Source organism: Diceros bicornis, chromosome 12 (assembly GCF_020826845.1).
Source record: "Diceros bicornis minor isolate mBicDic1 chromosome 12, mDicBic1.mat.cur, whole genome shotgun sequence".
Classification (NCBI taxonomy): domain Eukaryota; kingdom Metazoa; phylum Chordata; class Mammalia; order Perissodactyla; family Rhinocerotidae; genus Diceros; species Diceros bicornis.
Genome location: NC_080751.1, coordinates 77,224,539 through 77,243,811, shown reverse-complemented (window position 1 = coordinate 77,243,811; position 19,273 = coordinate 77,224,539). Strand labels below are relative to the sequence as shown.

General features: G+C 45.5%; 1 protein-coding gene across 6 annotated transcripts in view; it reads left to right on the top strand.

Moving 5' to 3' along the window:
* Window positions 1–19,273, top strand: part of SNTG2 (syntrophin gamma 2) — a 303,678-nt gene that overhangs the window by 133,355 nt on the left and 151,050 nt on the right. For all 6 annotated transcript variants that reach the window (XM_058551873.1, XM_058551875.1, XM_058551872.1 and 3 more), the window contains 2 exons: window positions 6,908–6,995; window positions 13,418–13,509. In XM_058551873.1, the coding sequence (XP_058407856.1) occupies window positions 6,908–6,995; window positions 13,418–13,509 (180 nt within the window). The remainder of the gene's footprint in view (window positions 1–6,907; window positions 6,996–13,417; window positions 13,510–19,273) is intronic.

The following is a 19,273-nucleotide window of genomic DNA, read 5'->3' as shown; positions in this document are numbered from 1 at the left end:
ATCGCACCCTATCCCCACATCTAAACACTACCCACGAGGATTCCATCAGGAAACCAGGAGCAACTCCAGGAATTCTAGCTATAATAGTCTGAAAATGGGGGTGTAGTTACTCACAGCACATTGGAATCTCTGGGAGGGCAAAGGGCAGGGAATGTGCCATCAAAAATCTGAACATCAAGAACTAAAGTAGTTGGATCTCAAGAAGAAGCTAGGAATCTGCTGCAATCCTCACAAACTCCAGCATACTTATATAACTCTTGTTGTCTGCAGTGTTGAAGCCATAGTGCTCAGAGCTATTAGGCAGCCCCTGAAGAGCTGTCTGCCCAATGGTCTGCTTATTTGACTTGAGAGACCATTGGCTTCTCTTCTTTCAACTTCCAAATCTTTCATGAGTTTCTCTCAGCAAACTCTAACCCTGAGACACACAGGAAAGAATCTTGGGAAACATAATACCTGTATCATCTCTTTTATGATACAGATGAGCTTTGAGAAGGGAATTGAAGGATTGCCAAGTGAATGCCAGTTGAGCCAGCACAAACACAAAAGTACAGTTGATCATAAATGGACAGATCCAGCAGGCAGAAAATCAGTAAGGACATAGCTGAACTCAACCAAACCGTCAGTCAACTGGATACCATAAACATCTATAGACTACTTCATCCAGCAACCAGTAGAATATACATCCTTCTCAAGCTCACGTGGACACTCACCAAGATAGACCACTTTCTAGGCCACAAAAATATACCTTAACAAATTTAAAACAACAGAAATCATGCAAAGTCTGCTCTCAAACCACAATAAAATTAAACTAGAAATCAATAACAGAAAGATAGCTATAAAAATCCCAAAATATTTGGGGGATTAAACAAGAGATGTCTAAATAATACATGGGGCAAAGAAGAAATCTCAAGAGAAATTAAAGGAAAACAAAAATACAATTTGTCAAAATTTATGGGGTGCAGTGAAAGCAGTGCTTGGAGGGAAATTTAGAGCATTGAGAGCATAAATTAGAATAGCAAAAAGATTAAAAAGCAATCATTTAACTTTCTACCTTAGGAAACTGGAAAAAGAATAGCAAATTAAATCCAAAGTAAGCAGAAGAAAAGAGATAATAAGAATTAAAAGAGAAATCAATAAAATTGAAAACAAGAAATAGAGAAAATCAATGAAACCAACAACTGGTTCTTTTAAAAGATCAATAATATTAATAAAATCTAGCCAGACTAACTATAAAAAAGAAGTGAGAAGACACAATTTGATAATATTGGAATGACTGAGGGGGCATCATTACTGATCGTATGGACATTAAAAGGATACTAAAAGAATTTTATGAACAACTCTATGCTCACAAATTTGATAAACTAGATGAAATTGAATAATTCCTTGAAAGATATAATTTTCCAGACCTCATACAAGAAGAAATAGATAATTGGAATAGGCTTAAATCTATTAAATTAATTGGACCAATAATTAACAACATTCTAAATAAGAAAGCAGCAATTCCAGTGGATTCACTGGTAAATTCTAACAAACATTTAAGGAAAAAAATTGTACCAATTTTCAACAGTCTCTTTCAGAGGATAGAAGCAGAGGGAATACTTCCTAACCCATTATATGAGGCCAGATTCACCCTAATACCAAAACCAGATAAAGAAATTATAAGAAAACTATAAACCAATATCTCTCATGACCATAAATGCAAAAATCCTCAACAAAATATTAGCAAATCAAATCCAACAATATATAAAAAGAATTGTACACCACACCAAGTGAGATTTATCCCATGTATACAAGGTTGGTTCAACACTGGAAAGTCAGTTAATGTAATTATCACATCAACAAGCCAAAGAAGAAAAATTACACGATCATATCAATAGATGCAGAAAAAGCATTAGACAAATCTAACACTCATTTATGCTAAAAACTCTCAGTAAACTAGGAATAGAGAAGAACTTCCTCAACTTGATAAAGGATATCTACAAAAATCGTACAGCTAACATCATACTTAATGGTGGGAAACTCAAAGCTTTCTCACTAAGATCAAGAACAAGGCAAGGATGTCCCTCTCAGCACTGCTTTTCAACATCATTCTGGAAGTGCTTGCTAATGCAATAAGACAAGAAAAGGAAATATAAGCTATATAGACTGGGAAGAAAGAAATTAAAATGTCCTTGTTTACAGATGACATCATTGTCTGTGCAGAAAATCTGAAAAAATTGACAAAAAAAATTCCAGAGCTAATGAGTGGTTACAGCAAGGTTTCAGGATACCAGGTTAATATACAAAAATCAATCACTTTTCTATATACCAGCAATGAACAAGTAGAATTTAAAACTTAAAACATAATACCATATATGTTATCACCCCCAAAAATGAATTACTTAGGTATAAGTGAACAAAGTATGTACAAGAGCCATATGCGGAAAACTGCAAAACTCTGATGAAATAAATCAAAGAAGAACTAAATAAATGAAGGTATGTTCCATGTTTATGTGTAAAAAGACTAAGTATTGCCAAATGACAGCTCTTCTCAATTTGATCTATAGGTTAAATGCAATCCCAAGAGTTTTTCCCAAGTTTCTTGTGGTAATTCAAGATACAGAGGCTCCGATGAGAACTGGCAGGAAACATTAGTGAAGAAACAAATAAGGTTGTGAATGAAGGGGGTGATGAACCTACTCAACAGAGATTTGAAAATGGAGGATTCACTGAATCAGTCATGGAGCATTCATAAAACGCAGCACTGTGCGTCCGTGGAAGAGAGCGGGATAGAGCTGTGTGAACTGAGACAGGATAAGCTACAAGATGTATGTTTTAGGTGAAGAAAGTAATGTGTCTGATGGAGTCCAGGCCATAGTTCCATCTAAGTGAAAACACGGCAAATAAGTGGGATCAGTATTACAATAAACATTCCTGTATGGGCTTCTTCATTCCCCCGTGCTGATGCATCTGCACCTGTGGGCGCTGGGCCAAAAGGCACACAAATTGTGAATTCTGATAGATATGACCAAAAATGCCCTCAAAAAAGAAGGCCTTCTCGATAATGCATAGACAATTTCTGGAAGGACACACGAAATATGCTAGTAACAGTTGTCTCTGAGGGGTGAAACCAGGAATCTGGTATGTGAAAGACATTTATTCTTTCATCGTATATTTTTATATATTTCATATTCTAAAATATCGAATGTGTTATACTTTCAGTTAAAACTCTATGGCCTCTACATATAGAACCGTACCGGGTGTACTTCTCTGCTCCCTGGAACGCCTCCCACAGCAAGGCTATGGGGAGAAACTGCTCACGTCGCAAAGTCCTTGCCTTGGGCGAATTGCCTGCCCCTTGATATGGACCGAATGCTTGTGCCCCCCACTAAATTCCTATGTTGAAGCCCTAACCCCCAGTGTGATGGCGTGAGGAGGTGGGGCCTTTGGGAGGTGAAGAGATCATGAGGGTGGGGCCCCCACGATGGGATGAGTGCTCTCTCTCTCCCTGCCTCATGAGGATGCGTGAGGACATGGTGAGAAGGCGGCTGTCAGAAAGCCAGGAAGAGAGTCCTCACCAGAAGTCGAGCCCGACCGCACCTGGATCTTAAACTTCCAGCCTCCAGAGCTGTGACAGATGAATGTCTGCTGTGGAAGCCCCCCGTCCGTGGTGTGTTGTTATGGCGGCTGGAGCTGACTGAGATGCCCTCTAGTTTAAATGGCTTGAGTGGCATTTTAAAAGCTGGGGAAAAATTCATATGGAAGTCGAATCCTCTCTAAAAAAGAAATACACCCAACTTACCTGTGAGAACGTGACGGCACAGCTGGTGAGTCTGAGGTTGGAGACGCGCACCCGTGCTCGTTCTGTGAGGACAGAGCAGACGTGCCCCAGAGGTCAGGGTGCAGGCAGAAGGGCGCCATAGTTCCTGATCTTAATTAGATGCAGAAAGCAATCGTGCTGCTGTGTGGTAGAAAAGGAGCACTGTCGTCGACACTCAAGCCGCAAAATAAGGTTGTCTCTTCCTGACACCTATCAGTCTTAGGGTAATGATTTGAGGATGGAGAAATGGTTTTGAAGTCATTCATTAAATTTGATGGCATTTGGGGCCGGCCCCGTGGCTTAGCGGTTAGGTGTGCACGCTCAGCTGCTGGCGGCCCAGGTTCGGATCCCGGGCACGCACTGACCCACCGCTTCTCCGGCCATGCTGAGGCCGTGTCCCACATACAGCAACTAGAAGGATGTGCAGCTATGACATACAACTATCTACTGGGGCTTTGGGGGAAAAAAAGGAGGAGGATTGGCAACAGATGTTAGCTCAGAGATGGTCTTCCTCAGCAAAGAGAGGAGGATTGGCATGGATGTTAGCTCAGGGCTGATCTTCCTCACAAAAAAAAAAAAAATTAAAAAATTTGATGGCATTAATGGTCAACACTCAACTGTGTTTTCAAACACCACATATACGCTTTGAACTAAATAAAAAAGAAGTTTGACGATGAAGCAAGAAGCTTTGCCTCATTCAGGCATTTTGAAGTCCAAAACATCAAGGCAGAGCAAGCATTTGGGATTTGAAAAATAATGATAAGTTGAAGCTGAGCCCATTCTGTAATTAAAAGTGCCTCGTTTTTCAGACCACTCTGCCACATGCTTTACTGTCCCTCCCAGATAAAATTAGCTTGTCCAAAGTGATATCTCTCCAAGGGCCCAGCGAACTACCCTGAAGGACAGATTCAGGTAAATATGTGAGTGGGTCTTTTTTGGGTTAATTAGCCTTTATTAAATAGGAGATTTTAATGCTTCAAACTGCATTTCATCTTCAGAAAGCCTTGTGAAAGTTATTTAATAGACACAATTGCTTCCGTTATTTCGGTAGGTAGGCGTGTGTGTGCACACGCATGTGTTTACACACACACACACACCCTGGCTCATTCCAAGAACTTAAAGCACACTGACTGGGGAGCAGATCCGCATGGTGGAAACAGTGGATGAATGTGATCGCAGTGAGATTCAAAATCTCAGGCTCTGCTGTCCAGGTGACACTCTGGTCTTTTAAGTTTAAAACTACATGAGCTCCCAGGACACCTGGAGTCTCTGTGACCTGCCATGTCCTCCCATATCCAGAGCAGGGGGCTCCTCAGGACGGGCATGGCAGGACTTGGGTCCTCTTGAGGCAGAAGGAGAGGACGCAGTGACCTTGAGCTGTCCTCAGACTCATGCTGGATTCCATTCGTCAAGGGAGAACTTGAGGGTCTGCTGCTTGTCAGCGAGGAGAAGCTGGTGGGGACTGGTTATTTCCTCCCCCGGCCTCCGCAGGCGTGGAGGATGGTCCCAGACAAGTCACTCGTCATTGGGCTTTAGCACCCCCGTGAGGTGGTCTGAGACGGCTTCCATGTCGTAGTCACTGGTCTACTGGATGTTTGAGGGCAGGGTGTGGGTCCTCCCCAGGACACGGGCGGCACCAGACAGCGGGTGAACGGCTGCCGGGGGTGTTTTATCCAGTGTGCCTGTGAATACACTATGTCTAGACAGCAGGGGAAAGAGGTGCCTTCAGGGAGGGGACGCCCTGGGAAGGCCTGCCTCAGCCCCATGCCTGGGCACCAGCCTCAGGAGTGTCGAATGGAGACGGTGCCACAGGATGGTGCTACTTAATACACGATAAAGACACGACAGCGCCTGGATGCAGGAGGCTGTCAGCACAGGGCCTCAGGGACCAGTCATGAGAGGGAAGCAGGAGGGAGCACACTGGAGACCCTGGACGGGGCTGGGGGCGGCGCTTCAGCACTTTCTCTGACGCTGGGCCTGGGTGTTTAGTGGGATTTCACAGGACTAGGTGAAAGTGAAGGTCAAGGCCTTGAGGTCAAGGCCTGGTGAAGCTGCCCTGAGACCAGCAACGTCCGTGGGGCGGCCTGGGTCCAGGTGGGCAGCTCCGAGGAACTGGGAGGAGAAAGCAGGCGACAGAGCTGCACAGAAGGCTGGTTCCCCGATGGGGAATGTCCGTGAATGACGGAGAAGGGCACTCGTGGATCTCAAGGCTGTGGAGGCCCTCAGATATTTGTAATCCAGGTTCTGACCCCACCCCCACTCCACCAAGTGCTTTGGAAGGCTGTCCACACTGTCGGCGTCCAAGTAAGAATGTGGACTTGGGGGTCACAGAAGAAACAGGGGAGGGGAGGCAAGGACAGAGGGAGGGAAGAGCTGGGTAGGGACGGGTGCATGTGGAGGTGAGGGCGAGGGCTGGACGCCCCTGCCCCGTGATGAGGATGAAGAGAAGGCATTGCAGACGCGCGTGAGTGGGCCTGCGCTGACCCTAAAAGTCCAGCTTCATGACTTCCAGGCTTCTTACTGTCTAAATCACATTTGCTTCAACAGCAGTGAACACACCAGGCGCTGAAGCTGACTTGAGATGCTGTAAGTGATGAAATATTCGCGACTGCGTGTGAAGTTCTGAAACCGTGACGATGATTTGACATTCCAGCAGAGAAGTGTTACGTCACATTGCAGTGATGCCCACTCATTTCTTGAGAATTAAAATCTCATTTAAACTTCGAAGCTAATATTTATGGTTTGCTGTGACTGTTAATCCAGTTGGCACGTGTTTTGCCAATGTCTGAAAATTGGCTGTTTGTACTAATGAAGTGATTTCTCATGTGATTTTCCTCTCTGGTAGACTACACTCCTAGAGTGTGCAGAGGGCCTGCTCTTGTGGTTAAGCCGTGGCGGCCCCGTGGACAGAGCACAGGAGTGGTGGCCTGTGGGGGCAGAGCCACTCCTTTGCCGTCCCAGTGTGAGCCTGCAGGACTTTCCGTGTTTCAGACATAATCGTGAACCCTGAATTCCCGAGAAACGGGAGGTGTGTAGGGATTTTGTCTTTCAGTTCCGTGTCTGGTCCTTCTGTGATGGTAAAGCAGCTATTTTTTGTCATGTTGACAGGTGCATCTTTTGAGAAATGCTGGCGATGAAGTGACCATCACTGTTGAGTATCTCAGGGAAGCACCATCATTTCTGAAGCTCCCGTTAGGTAAGAGGGGGCAGGTATCAGGGGCTGGGATTCCCTCCTCCACCACATTCTGTGTCCAAATCGCACTGGCCTGAGCACATATTCGGACAGAGTAAAGACATGGAGAGGCGCCTTAGTGTTCTGTGTTCCTGAGAGTTTCTTCATTTTAATACATCCACACCCTTTTGAAGAGAATGCATCAACAGACACCTTGATTAATTGTTGATTAATTAACTATAAGTCTCCTTCTTCAACTTGCTGTGGTTATGTTTACCTGTACACACACGTATGCACATACACAGAAACAAAGTTTGAATTTAAAATATCTATGTTGACAAGAAAGTTTTAATGTAAAAGAGAAAATAACAGTAATTCTGTACTATACAGTGGCTCCCATATTTTCATGCAGAGCTTGTCATTCTCTCTTGTACATGAATTTTGATCCAGTGTGGAAGTGATAAATCACAAATCCATAAAAATATTTTAATCAAAATAGTTATTATGAATTTTACTTATTCTATCAGCTGTCATGTCTTTATAAAATTTATAAAGTTATCATCATTCCTCTGATTTAGCATCATAGGCCAGGGGCCCCTCTCTCTGGTGCCGTCCTTGGCAGTCAGATAAGGCGTTAGGCACAGTTCAGACTCCCCAGGAGCTGAAGTTCTGCTGGTGACTCAACAGGGTCACATCGGACATAGAAGCTTGACCTCCCACCTGACGGATGGAGAACTGGTGCCCCCCCCGTCTCGCCAGCAGCAGCCCCTTCTCCTCTAGACTGTTTTTCCTTCCTTTCTTCTGTTCTTTCTCTAGTGTGGAAAAGTAGCTCCCTGCCCTGGTCTAACCTTATCTTCTCTGTATTTTCTCTCTCTCCTCTCATTTTCCCTCGTTGTCAATGCCTCTCTTCCTTGGCTGCCAGACCTGGGCCCCGGTACACCTCTCTGGGGGCCGTGTCCCCCAGAGTTGCTGAAACCCAATCTTGCGTTAAGGTCTGCATTTGACAAAAGGGTCAATGAACTCGTAGTCCTGTTTCTACTTACATCTTCCTGAGTAACTCTAAGCAAATCAATTTCAGCAATTCCATTTATTTTCCCACCAGACAGCAAGGGGATAACTATGCTCTTCACTCTTCTTAGAAAAATTGATATTCTTCCCATTGCTGTGAAAATACATCAGTAAGATTCACCACATGTCCTGTCTTCTTACAAGACGAACACGTCTGTAGTAGGATAGGTTGACAGAGAGTTCCCAGAGGGTCCAGGATGAAAAGAAGGGACACCGAGGGGTTGTGTGTGCAGAAAGGCAAGTACTCCAGAGCAAAGTAGTGGAAAGTGAAAAACCTAAGAGATTAGTCCAAAAGTTCAGAGAAACAATACACGTAGCACTGTGTCACATCCCACGGGGCCTTGAGCACTGGCCTCTCTGAAGGTCCTCATGAGGGTGAGAGGACCAGAGATGGGCAAGACTAGCATTTGATGTTCTGAAGCAGATGTAACCCTCGGGATTGAGGAGGATGACACTAACCTACAGTATTTCATAGGTTTTTGGAAAAGAAGAGGAACATAGTAGATTGAAAAGGAGAAGAATGCATATATTTAAAAAATGAGAAGGCAATAGCGCATTTGACTTGTGTATCCCAAAGAGAATTTCACATCCCTCTCCTGTTCTCATGGCCAATTACACCCAGTCCTTGGGGACCCCTGAATGAAGCCAACGAGCGTGGCTGAGCAGTTTGGATGGAGAGAGCAGAGGGAGTCAGGCTGACGTGGAGGCTCTCAATCTGCTAGGGGCTGACTTACCACCACAGACTTAAACCACAGACGTGTTTCTCACAGTTCTGGAGGCTGGACCTTCCAGATGAAGATGTCAGCAGATTCCGTGTCTGGTGAGAGCCTCCTCCCGTTTCACAGACACCGTCTTTCGCTGTGTCCTCGCATGGAGGAAGGGGCGAGGGGACTCTTCAGGGTCTCTGTTATAAGGACCCTAATGCCATCATGGGGGCTCTACCCTCATGACCTAGTCACCTCCCAAAGACCCCACCTCTAAATACCATCACTCTAGGTTAGGATTTCAACTTTTGAATTTTGGGGGACACACACATTCGGCTCATAACTGAGGTGGAGGAAGGGTTTGCAGTTCGGGTGAAACGCAGAGATTAAACTAAGGAAATGTAATAGAGCTGGGGCACGGCCCTCCCGGATGTCTGAGCACCTTGACAGTGGAGCAGAGACAGAGCACATGGTCTCTCAGTTTCTCTGAATCTCAGAAGGAATGTCTAAAAGAAGGATGATGTAAGAAGTCCACTGTGCAGAGTGAGCTGCTGTCGGCTGCACTCGGGGTTCTCGTATAAGACGGCGTGAGCAACATGTTTCTCGGGTTTCACTGGGGTTCCTTCCAGAAGCGTGTAAAAGGCCCTGACAGTCAAGGTTGAGCGTTGGTGACGACCTCGAGTGTTTGGCGTCGTAGACGTGGAGGGCGGCTGGATCACAGCCTCACACTACCAGGGGTGTGTCAGTCTGCCCACCTGCACTTCTGTCCTGTAGACGTCTGTGTGTACGGATAGAGAGGGGGGTTCACTTTACGGTGTTGCACGGAAGGCACCTAGGGTGTCTCTCAGGAGTCGGCACATGGCCAATGGTGCCTGCGTGGCCCCCGGGGCCTCAGGGCCTCAGTTACGGGCCGCCCTCAGGGCTCTAACAGGGTGGGGCGCTCTCTCGCCAAGGTCGGTGCAGGTGAAGAGGGTGCACTGGGTTCCCATTGGCTTCTGCTGCGTCTCCCATCCCCCTCCCACTCAGCTTCCGCTCAGTTCGCTGGCCGCTTCCCTTCTTTGGAAGCGGTGGTCTGGCCCTGTTTGCCAAAAGTGGACTCCGGGGTAGGTCAAGGCTCTGCCTCCGCCAAACTGCTTGGTTTTTGATGCCAACTAAGTCTATTTTTATCATTAGTAATTATTAATACTGATCATTTTTTAAGTAGTAGATTTTGTTGGTGATAAAAAAATCTATTACAACTGCTCAAATTTCTCTTTTGGGATAATAGAGGCAAAAATATTCATCAGAATTAAGTTAATAGAAACCAAGAGCCTACAAACAAGTGTCAAATTAAAATGTATTCATTCATTCACTCATTCATTCATTCACTCATTCAATCATTATTTATTTGGAACTTTTAGTTATGTGTGGCGTCTATCTACAGCGTTGTCCTTGGGGTTTTTGGAGAATGAAGAAAACTAGAAAGATTTTGATTTTGCTCTCAAGTCACTGATGATCTAGTTACGGAGATAAAACGCGTGGCCTTGGAGAAGAGCTGCAGATAGAAAGCGTAGCAGGAAGTGGGTGGAAAGAAGACAGTGCTGGAGCAGAAACTGCGCTGCGCGGTGGGGGCTTCACACAGCGCTACATGGGTAGCAGGTTTACGGTGATAAACGAAAACAGGAAAGAAAGTTTGGTGGTCAAATAAAATTGAGAATGACTGTTTAAGCAAAGTTAAGTAGTTCTCACGTCCAGATTCTCAGAGCCTTTTAGTACATGACTTTGCATGTAGGCATATGGTGTGGAGTGTCTTACAGAAATTTGAGGTCTTCAGATTTTTTAGATGGGAAAAGGATACAAGAGAGTGTATTAGCTGGCTGACCCTGCACCTTGAAAAGTGCAGGGGTGGATTTGAGGGGTAAGAGTGGCCACAGAGCCCCCACATCGCCAGGCTGCACCACGCTGCCATCTACAGTGAGAGTTGCTGGTGGTTTCCGAACGACTTTGCGTGTGTGATGTTGTCCGGCCTTCGTTTTAATTCTGGGACGTGGATACAGATCAAGCGGTAAGGCATCCGGCTAGATATGTGTCGGTTCCGTCAGTGTCTGTCTGTATCAGTCAGGAGTTCCATTCCAGCCTCACACACCCCTTTCCCACAGGCGCTGGGGGCGGGAAGCTCAAGGCTCCGTTCTGCTGGCAGCACGCGTAGTTGTGACGATTTATGGCCGGTCATGACAGATCCTGCCTCTGTGCCGTTCTCGGCACTTCTGTCCTCGAGTCAGGTGCTCAGATGGGCTCACAACAGGCCCTGGACTTTGCTCAGGGATCCATAAGGGCTCCGTGACTGTAACCCCCAGATGCCCCTGACTTTCGGGGCAGGGGAGTTGCGCGTGGTCAGGCTGCAGGATCAAGTATTTGTTCTTGTGTGCCATCTGCACAAAGTGAATGTTGCACAGGGAGCTGCCCACCCTCATATTCTGGCCAGAAAATATTGCGGGAGAGAGGGGGTGTCAGAGAACACAGCCTTTCTTCTTGACACTATTCCCAGGCTTTGGAAATGGCATGAAATCATTCTGCTTTCCCTTGATAAGTCACCATCAGTGTGAAGACCCCTGAATTTATCTGGATTTTGTGGAGCAGTCTGTAAGCTCTGGTTGTGCTGTCCAGTGTGTAAGGGAAACTGGGTCGCCTGAGCCCCTGCCTTACCTGAACTGTACCAGGTGCTGTGCGTGTGAGCCTTCAGATGCTCCCGCGAACCACCGCTGGGGTGTTTGGTATGATCCCCTGTTTTCAAAGGAGAAAACTGATGACAAACAGTAATTGCACAGTATCCCACTAAGTTTCCTCATCTGTGAAGTGGTGCTAATTAAAAATACCACATCAGAGGTTTGCATTTTGAGTAGTAAAATAAATGATGTACACAAGGCTTTTAGTTCAGTTCTCGTCAAGTTACAAGGATGCTATGGTGATGTGACTGACGGTGCTCATCTTTGTCTGTCTGCATCTGGCCACTTCTATACCATTCTCTGGAGAGCGAGGACGACGGGCGCTACGGGGCCAGGCAGGTGGCCTCACAGACTGTGGGGTTGGGCACAGTTTGCAGTCCCTGCTGAAGGGGCCAGTCCTGCTCAGCTCCGGCCGTTTGTTATCTTTGGAGAACTGTACCCCACTGGTGTCAGATTTTTCTAGTTTTTCCAAGAAAGTCAGAAATCTGGATTTTTAAGTGAAATGTCTTGGTTTTTGTTAAACAAAACAATTTGTAGGTCAAATTGCCAGTTTGGTACCTCTGCCTAATGTCATTTATTCCCCCAATAATTGGCTGCTGAAGGGCTAACGTTGGCTTTGAAAATTTTCAAGCTAAAAGAAAACCAATGAGTCTGTGTGCCAGGTTGGCCACTGAGCCTTGTCCAGGCCACACGCTGGACCCAGGCCGGCCCATCCGAGGAGGCCAGTCGCCCGTGCTGATGGGAGAGGAGCGGGTCCCTGGCTTCTCTGAAGCTGCCGACTGGGTCCGGAGGGCAGTGAGGTGTGCAGCCTGAGTGCAGCCGCAGTCTGTCCTGGGCCCGCCGAGTCCGAGTGCTGCTTCTGCATCATTTTCAGGAGAAGGCGCCTCCCGCTCGGCAGGCCAGGGCTGCGCTCTGCTGTCTTTTCCTCGCCGCCCATGGCTCTGGTGGCCTGTCCAGGCGCGGGGTCCAGTGGCTCCCCCGTGCTGCCGAGCATGGTCCCTGGCCCATAATCAGTACTGACATAAGCTGATGCGCTCCCTGCCCCTCGTCCTGTCTGTTGGTGCATTTGTGAGATGCGGGAACACTGCTCTCTCACGCTGAGAGCAGAGTGGAGACAGAGGCTCTGCCTCACCCACACCAGGCCTCGCCCGGTGCTCCCAGGGCCACAGTCCAGAGAAGGAACGGCGGGCCAGCACGAAGGTTATCACAGGACAGTGGGGAGCGAGTGTGGGGACAGGTGCCCCCGGCCCCCCAGTGCTGGGGGCCTCCCGTCAGAGGGGAGTGATGGGGACCATTTAGACCAGTGTCTACTTCTGGAGAAGAAGACCGTGGCTCAGAAAGGTATTGACATGCTGGAGATGAGATGCTCGTCCTGGATCCTCAGTTGACTGGGGCCGGCATTCCAGGCCCCCGACCTCGGCTCCCTGCTGAGGCTCTAGCTGCTGCTGCTGCTTAAATACCGCTGTCCACAAACTTACCTGGTTTATCTTTAGATTTTCTGCTGAAGCAATCTGTAGAGCAAAGGTAATCAGAAAATGTCAAACAAATAAATAATAACAAAATTAAGATCAGGAAGTCAAGAGTAACTTTTAGGAAATTAGCCAACAGTATCCTAGCGGTAGAAAGCACAAATATACACAGTCCCCAGTGGACCAGCGCTGACGGCCCCCCCGGGTGACGTAGGGGGTGAGGCGCCTATGCAGGAGCTGTTGTCTCTCTGGGCCCTGCGCAGCCTCATGGCGAGCTGGGCACGCGTTCCCCCACCCTGCTTTCCACTTGAGGTGGCCGCATGACCGTGCAGGGGTGCGGGGCCAGCATGGAAACACAGCCTGTGCCCAGCCTCCCACTCCTCCACTGGGGACCGGGCGTTTGTCCTGTCGACTTCCCCAGGTGGCAGTGAAGGCGTTTGTAATCTCGGGGGACCCGCCCTGGAGCCCCATTTGGAATGAATGTCTCTGCTTGTTTCCAGGGTCCCCGGGACCATCCAGCGACCACAGCAGCGGGGCGTCCTCTCCCCTCTTCGACAGCGGTCTACATTTGAACGGCAACTCCAGCAACACAGTAAGCTCGGCTTTCCTTCCGTTTAACCTAACGGGCCGTCCGTTCACCAGACGCTCCCCGGGCAGAATTAAAAGGCCAGTCCACTGCCCAACAGAGGTCACGGTGACAGTTTCAGGGGGAAGACTGAAAACGTGGCTTTGGGACGCATTTGTTCCCAGGTGGGACGCCTTGTCATTGTATTTTCTAATGCAGTGTTTTAAGGATAGTTTGTCGTAGTTCGTAATACCTCAGTGAGCATGCAGGAGGGCTTAGTTTCGGGGTGGAATTCAGGGTCCCTCCTCTGACTTGCCGTGGAACACCGACCACAGGACCTGTGCAGGTTGTTTTCAGGAGGCTTCCATCAGACTCACTTGCAAGGGACACTGCAAGGGCTTCATTCCTGAATTAGTAGAAGTCACCTAGGAAGTCCGACGCTGTGTATTGCCAACGAGTGTTTGTCGTGTTCCCAGCCTCCACCGTCCCCAGAAAACCAGAGCTGAGCGACAGAAGGGGGAGGTGTGGCTCTGGGCTCCGCTTCAGGGCCTCCTCCCTCAGAGACCTGGGCCCAGACCTGCCCCTGCCGGCCGGTGCCGAGCCTTCCTCCCTCCACTGACTCCCACCACTGAGCGGTTAGTGATACCAATTAGACTCCTGTGACAGTTTGAAACAATGTTTCCTTGGAAATCAGATCCAGTCCCACCGTCAGAAGGACCAGCTGCTTGACCTACAGGCAGAGCCTAGAGAGAAAGATTCACGTGCGCACAGTACATTTCTGAAACAGCACACCTTTTCATTTTTAATCTTCTAATACAGTTCTTGATACTTAAAAATTGCACTTAGCGTCTGTGTGAGTTATGAAGCAAACTCAGAAAACAAATGCCCAACAACTCACCACTCAGATCAGTAACTAGAATATTGTCACTAGCTTGTACCTCTATCGATGTGTCACTCCTGTGTACCGTTCCCGGCCTGCCCCGAAATAAACACCATCCTGAATCTTGAGTTTGTCATCCCCTTGATAAAAAAATAGCTTTATCCCTATGTATATATCCCGAAAAATAGACCGTTTCATCTTATGTTGAGCCTTATAGAATATTGTTCTGTCATAGGTCTCTGGGATTTACAGTTTTACCTACTGTTATGTTTTTAAGATGCACAAATGTGTGCGGGCCTAGTGTGTTTTTGTTTGTTTGTTGCCATATGGTATTTAATTGTGTGAATATACTACAATTTATTTATCGATTGTCAATCATCACTGGACATTTGGCTTTTGTTTCCTGGGTTTTTTCCCCAATTTGTTGTCATTAAAATCAGGGCTGCCATAAACATACTCACAAATATCTCTTGGCTGTAGACACAGAGCTAGAATTTCTGGGTACGAGGTGATGCCAGTGTTTGATTTTCAAAATAATGACAACTTCTCTCTACACATGGCTGCCGATCAACCTTCCCTCCAGCACCGGGAATTCCAGGCGACCCCCAGCCTCTCCAGGGCTGGGTGTTTTTGGACTTAGTATTTCCAAGCTCGATGGGTGTAAAATGTCTGCTGTCTCCCAGGGTTTGTTCTCATTTTTGTCATCACTGAGGGGGTCTATCTGCCTTTCCTGTTCCCATTTACCTTTGGTTTCTCCTCTTCTGTGAAATGCTCTTCCTCGCTTTTGCCCATTTACGTGAGTTGTTTGTCGTTTCCCAGCTGATCCTTTGGAGCTCTTCATATATGCCTGGAGTTCATATTTTGTTGGTTATGGGTCACAGATCTGTTCTCACAGAGTTTTCATTTTATTTATGCTATCTATTGATAAAAAGAAGTTAATTCACTGTAGCCAAAGGTGTCCATTTCTTCCTGTTAAGAGTTTGTGGTTTTAGGATCTTGTTCAATAAATCCTTTCTTACCCTAAGCTCATAAAGGTATCTGCTTATATTTTCTTCTGAATATTTTTAAGGTTGTTTTTCACTTCAGGTCTCTAAGGCAGGTGAGATGTGTTGTTGGAAAACATGTGAAAGGCTGGGGTCCAGACCCACTTTCATGGGAAACCAGCTGTCCCCACCGCTTTCCTCAGTGACCCTCAATGCCATGTGGTCGTACAGCTCCATACAGCCTGGCCCCCGCGTTTATTGTTGAGGCCTTGCTGGATCCCATGTGTCCACATAGTATCAGCACCGCACTACTTCATTACTAACTATTATCTTAAACTTTGTGATCTGTAGGCTAAGCCCTCTCCCCACCTCCTAATTCACTTTCTTTTTTCCATCTTCTCTCTTCTTTTGTTCTTTCTTGTGAATTTTAAAAGCCTCTGATCAGATCCCACAAAAAGTCTGTTGAGGTTTTGATTGTAATTGCATGAAATTTAGATCTACTGGACAAATCATCTTTCTTGCTTGTGAAAAGGATATACTGCTCCCTTTTTTAGGTCCTCTTTAATATTTTTCCATAAGGTTTTTTCTATTTTAATGAATTTCAACAGGAGACTGCACATTTTACTCATTTTTTCAAAAAACCAACTTCTGGCTCCATGGATCCATGCACCATGTTTTTTACTCATTTCTGTGGTCTCTTTCCTTTCACTTTCTTTGCATTTTTGCACCCTTTTTCTTATTTTCCACACTCTGGGCTGACAATCCATAGACTTCCATTCAAGGCTATGGTGATCGCTGATGTGTTTCCCTCGTTTCTGATCTGTGCCTTTTGATTTTCATTTGTCCCTTTACTATGCTACTTTTCCTTCTTGATTTTTAGTTATTTTGTTACTATTTATTGTGTCTTTTAAAACAATTCTCCTCTACAGGTTTGAAATTTATGGACTTCGTTTCCATTTATTTAGAGGTTGCCTTTGAAATTTTACCATCTATACTTTGATTGTAAGATGTAAAGATACAATATCTTAACCTCCTGCTAGAATAATACAAGGACCTTATAACACTGGATTGTCCTGTCCTGGCTATGTGCTGTTGGCTATGAAGCCACTCTTCACCCCACATAAGTCATGATTCTTAAGCTTGCTGTCTACGGAAATGTTTACAGCCTCATTTCTCATCATGACTTACTGCATTTAATGCTCCATATGCCATCGGTTTTCTTTTTTCTCAAGGACTCTCACTAGAACTTCAGGCTTGTTGGTGGCAAACTCTGTTCAGCTTATATTAACACAGGTTATTTTCTCTGAAACTTTGAACATGGTTTCCACCCTTTGGTTTCTAGTGTTTGCTTTCAACATGGCTGCTGTTCCCGGGGAGGGCTCTTCTCGGGCTGCTTGTCGACCTCTGCCGGTGGTGTGTGCAGCTTCCTACGTGGGGACTGGATACAGATCCTTCTGTATTTCTGCTACTTTTGACGCCTCATGTTTTCTGTCTCGGAGTTAGTTATAGAAAATTCTCGACCTTTGTCTTGGCGGGTGTGCCCTCGCCTATCTTCTCTCCAGTCTCTCCCCTGGGACGCGGATTGGATGTGTGTTAGAACTCCTCATTCTGTCAGTTACATCCTGATTTCTTTTTCACATTTTCTTTTCCTTGTCTTTGGGCTGTATTCTGGGAAATTTCTTAAGATTTTTATTTCATTATTGTTTTTCAACTTTGTGCAGTATCATGGTTAAACCATCCATTGAGTGTGTTTCGTTTTTTTGATTTTCGACAAGGATCAACCTAAATATGATTCCTCTCAAATGAGAGGATCCCACAGAGCATGGGACATATAGCCAGTAATCATTTCTGGAAAGATGGCCAGTCTATGTGAGATGATATGCATCACTGAAAAAGTAACCAGATGACGGTACTGGAGAGAAGCCACCTCAGTTCCCTCCCAACATGGCGCTTTGACGGCCTCAGGTTATTAATACCTGTCCTCAGGGCTGCGTTGGATGACATGGCCCTGCCGAAGGTTCTTGTGGAGGTACAGAGGTGGTGTGGGTAAAGTGACAGTGTAATACTTTTAATACGTTATCTTCAGTCATCATCCTTATCAAAAAAGAAAGAAAGAGAAATGTAGACCTTATAAATACTGCATAATTATTCAAATGATTAGTTCACCTTCAAAACAAAATGCCACCACATTGTTTAAATTCATTACAGAGAATCTGAATTTCAGAGAGTTAAAAAAGAGTTTTAATATGTTATTTTTAAAAGATATCAAGACTCAATGTCCTCAGAAATGTTAAAGGTGGCCTGCCTGGTTTTCCCACAGTTACATCAATAATCTAACAGCCCGTTTGCTCTACATTCTTAACCACTGGGCTTTCTCCTTTAAAGACTCATAGTCACTCTTTGTGCTCAGCAGTGGATTATATGGTATGCAGCAAAATGATGTGCTAGACTAATGGTATCTGTGGACTGGAGACTAAAATAGGCTCTGCTCCACAATTCTTTCTATCAAGAGAAGTGAGTTGGAAGCTTCCTCAGACTCCAAGGATTCACCTGTCTTCCGTGGCTGCATCTTCAGACTTGCTCACATCACTTTCATTGTCCCGGGAACCCACCTGACTGAGAGACAGAGCTTGCTGTGTTCAGAGCAGCTGTGTAATCACGGGAGCCCAGAGGGCTGATTTTCCGTCTTTCACGAGTGCCCACTGCTGACCTTCATGCATTTGGAGTGGGGTGAGCGTGGAGCATCCGTCTTCTCTCTGTCCATGGTTGCTGGAGTGATTCCCTGTCCTACCTTGTGTATTTGACAACTTTTCTATGTTTGCATTTGAAACTCAATTGTTAATGGCTCGCTTTCCAGATGCTGTGTTTTCTCACTTTCCTCCCCTCCCCCAATAAGATGATGTCTGTTCATGGATTTTACTCCCCGTTTCCACACGTTCTCTTATTATACTTGGGTATGGCTCACATAGTGTAAGACTCTAAGTCCATCATTTACACTACACTATTTTGTTTCAAAAATCCTTACTGAATATTTATAACAACAACCAAAACAATCTCCTTCACATTAATGTCGTCTATTTAGATTTGAGAATGTATATTGCAAAATTCATGGCTCCTTCTACCTCTCCTTCCACTCTCCTACAAATTCTGTTCTGGCTCCTTGTTTGTTGGTTAGTGTTTATGCTTTCCTTTACAGAGGGTTCAGAGGGATCCTCCTTGATTGCTTGCATGTCCAAAAATGTTTCCCTTGTTCCTGAGAGATACCTGGTGCATTCACTGGGCGTTCTTGGGTTCTTGGGTGCCACCCTGATCCTCAGAAAGACCTTAGTTGCTTGCTGATGTCTTCTGCTTTGCCTGTGGCAGATGCACGACTAATGCTGGTTTGATTAATTTCCCTTTGTAAGAAGACCTCACCAAAAATGAATAAGGAGATACAATTAAAGAACAAAAAATTTCTGATAGTAAATACCTGATTTTCTTACTTAAAAATTTAAAAAGATTAACTCAAAAAGACTAGAGTCATTGCAAATAACTGAATGACTCAAGAATTGTATAGGAAAAATATATCAAAACACAAAATTTTATAGAAATTATAAGGGAACAGATAAGAAACTTATAAATAGTAGTTGCAAAAAATAAAAAGAAGCTACAATAAGAAAATAATTAAACAAAAATTTTAACAAAATATTAAACAAACAAAGACATAAGTAAAACAGTGAATTGAATCTTGTGGATGAAAGTAAGGATGGACTCTCAGGCAGAGATAATGAATGACATTTAACTGTTTTAACTGAAGTATAAGATACATACAGGGAAATATATAGCTCTGAAGTAACAGCTCCAAAAGTTCATGGTACCATGGCGAAACTATAGCACATCACCAGAATCTCAAGCTACCATCCTCCCAAAAAAGTAATCTTTATTTTGA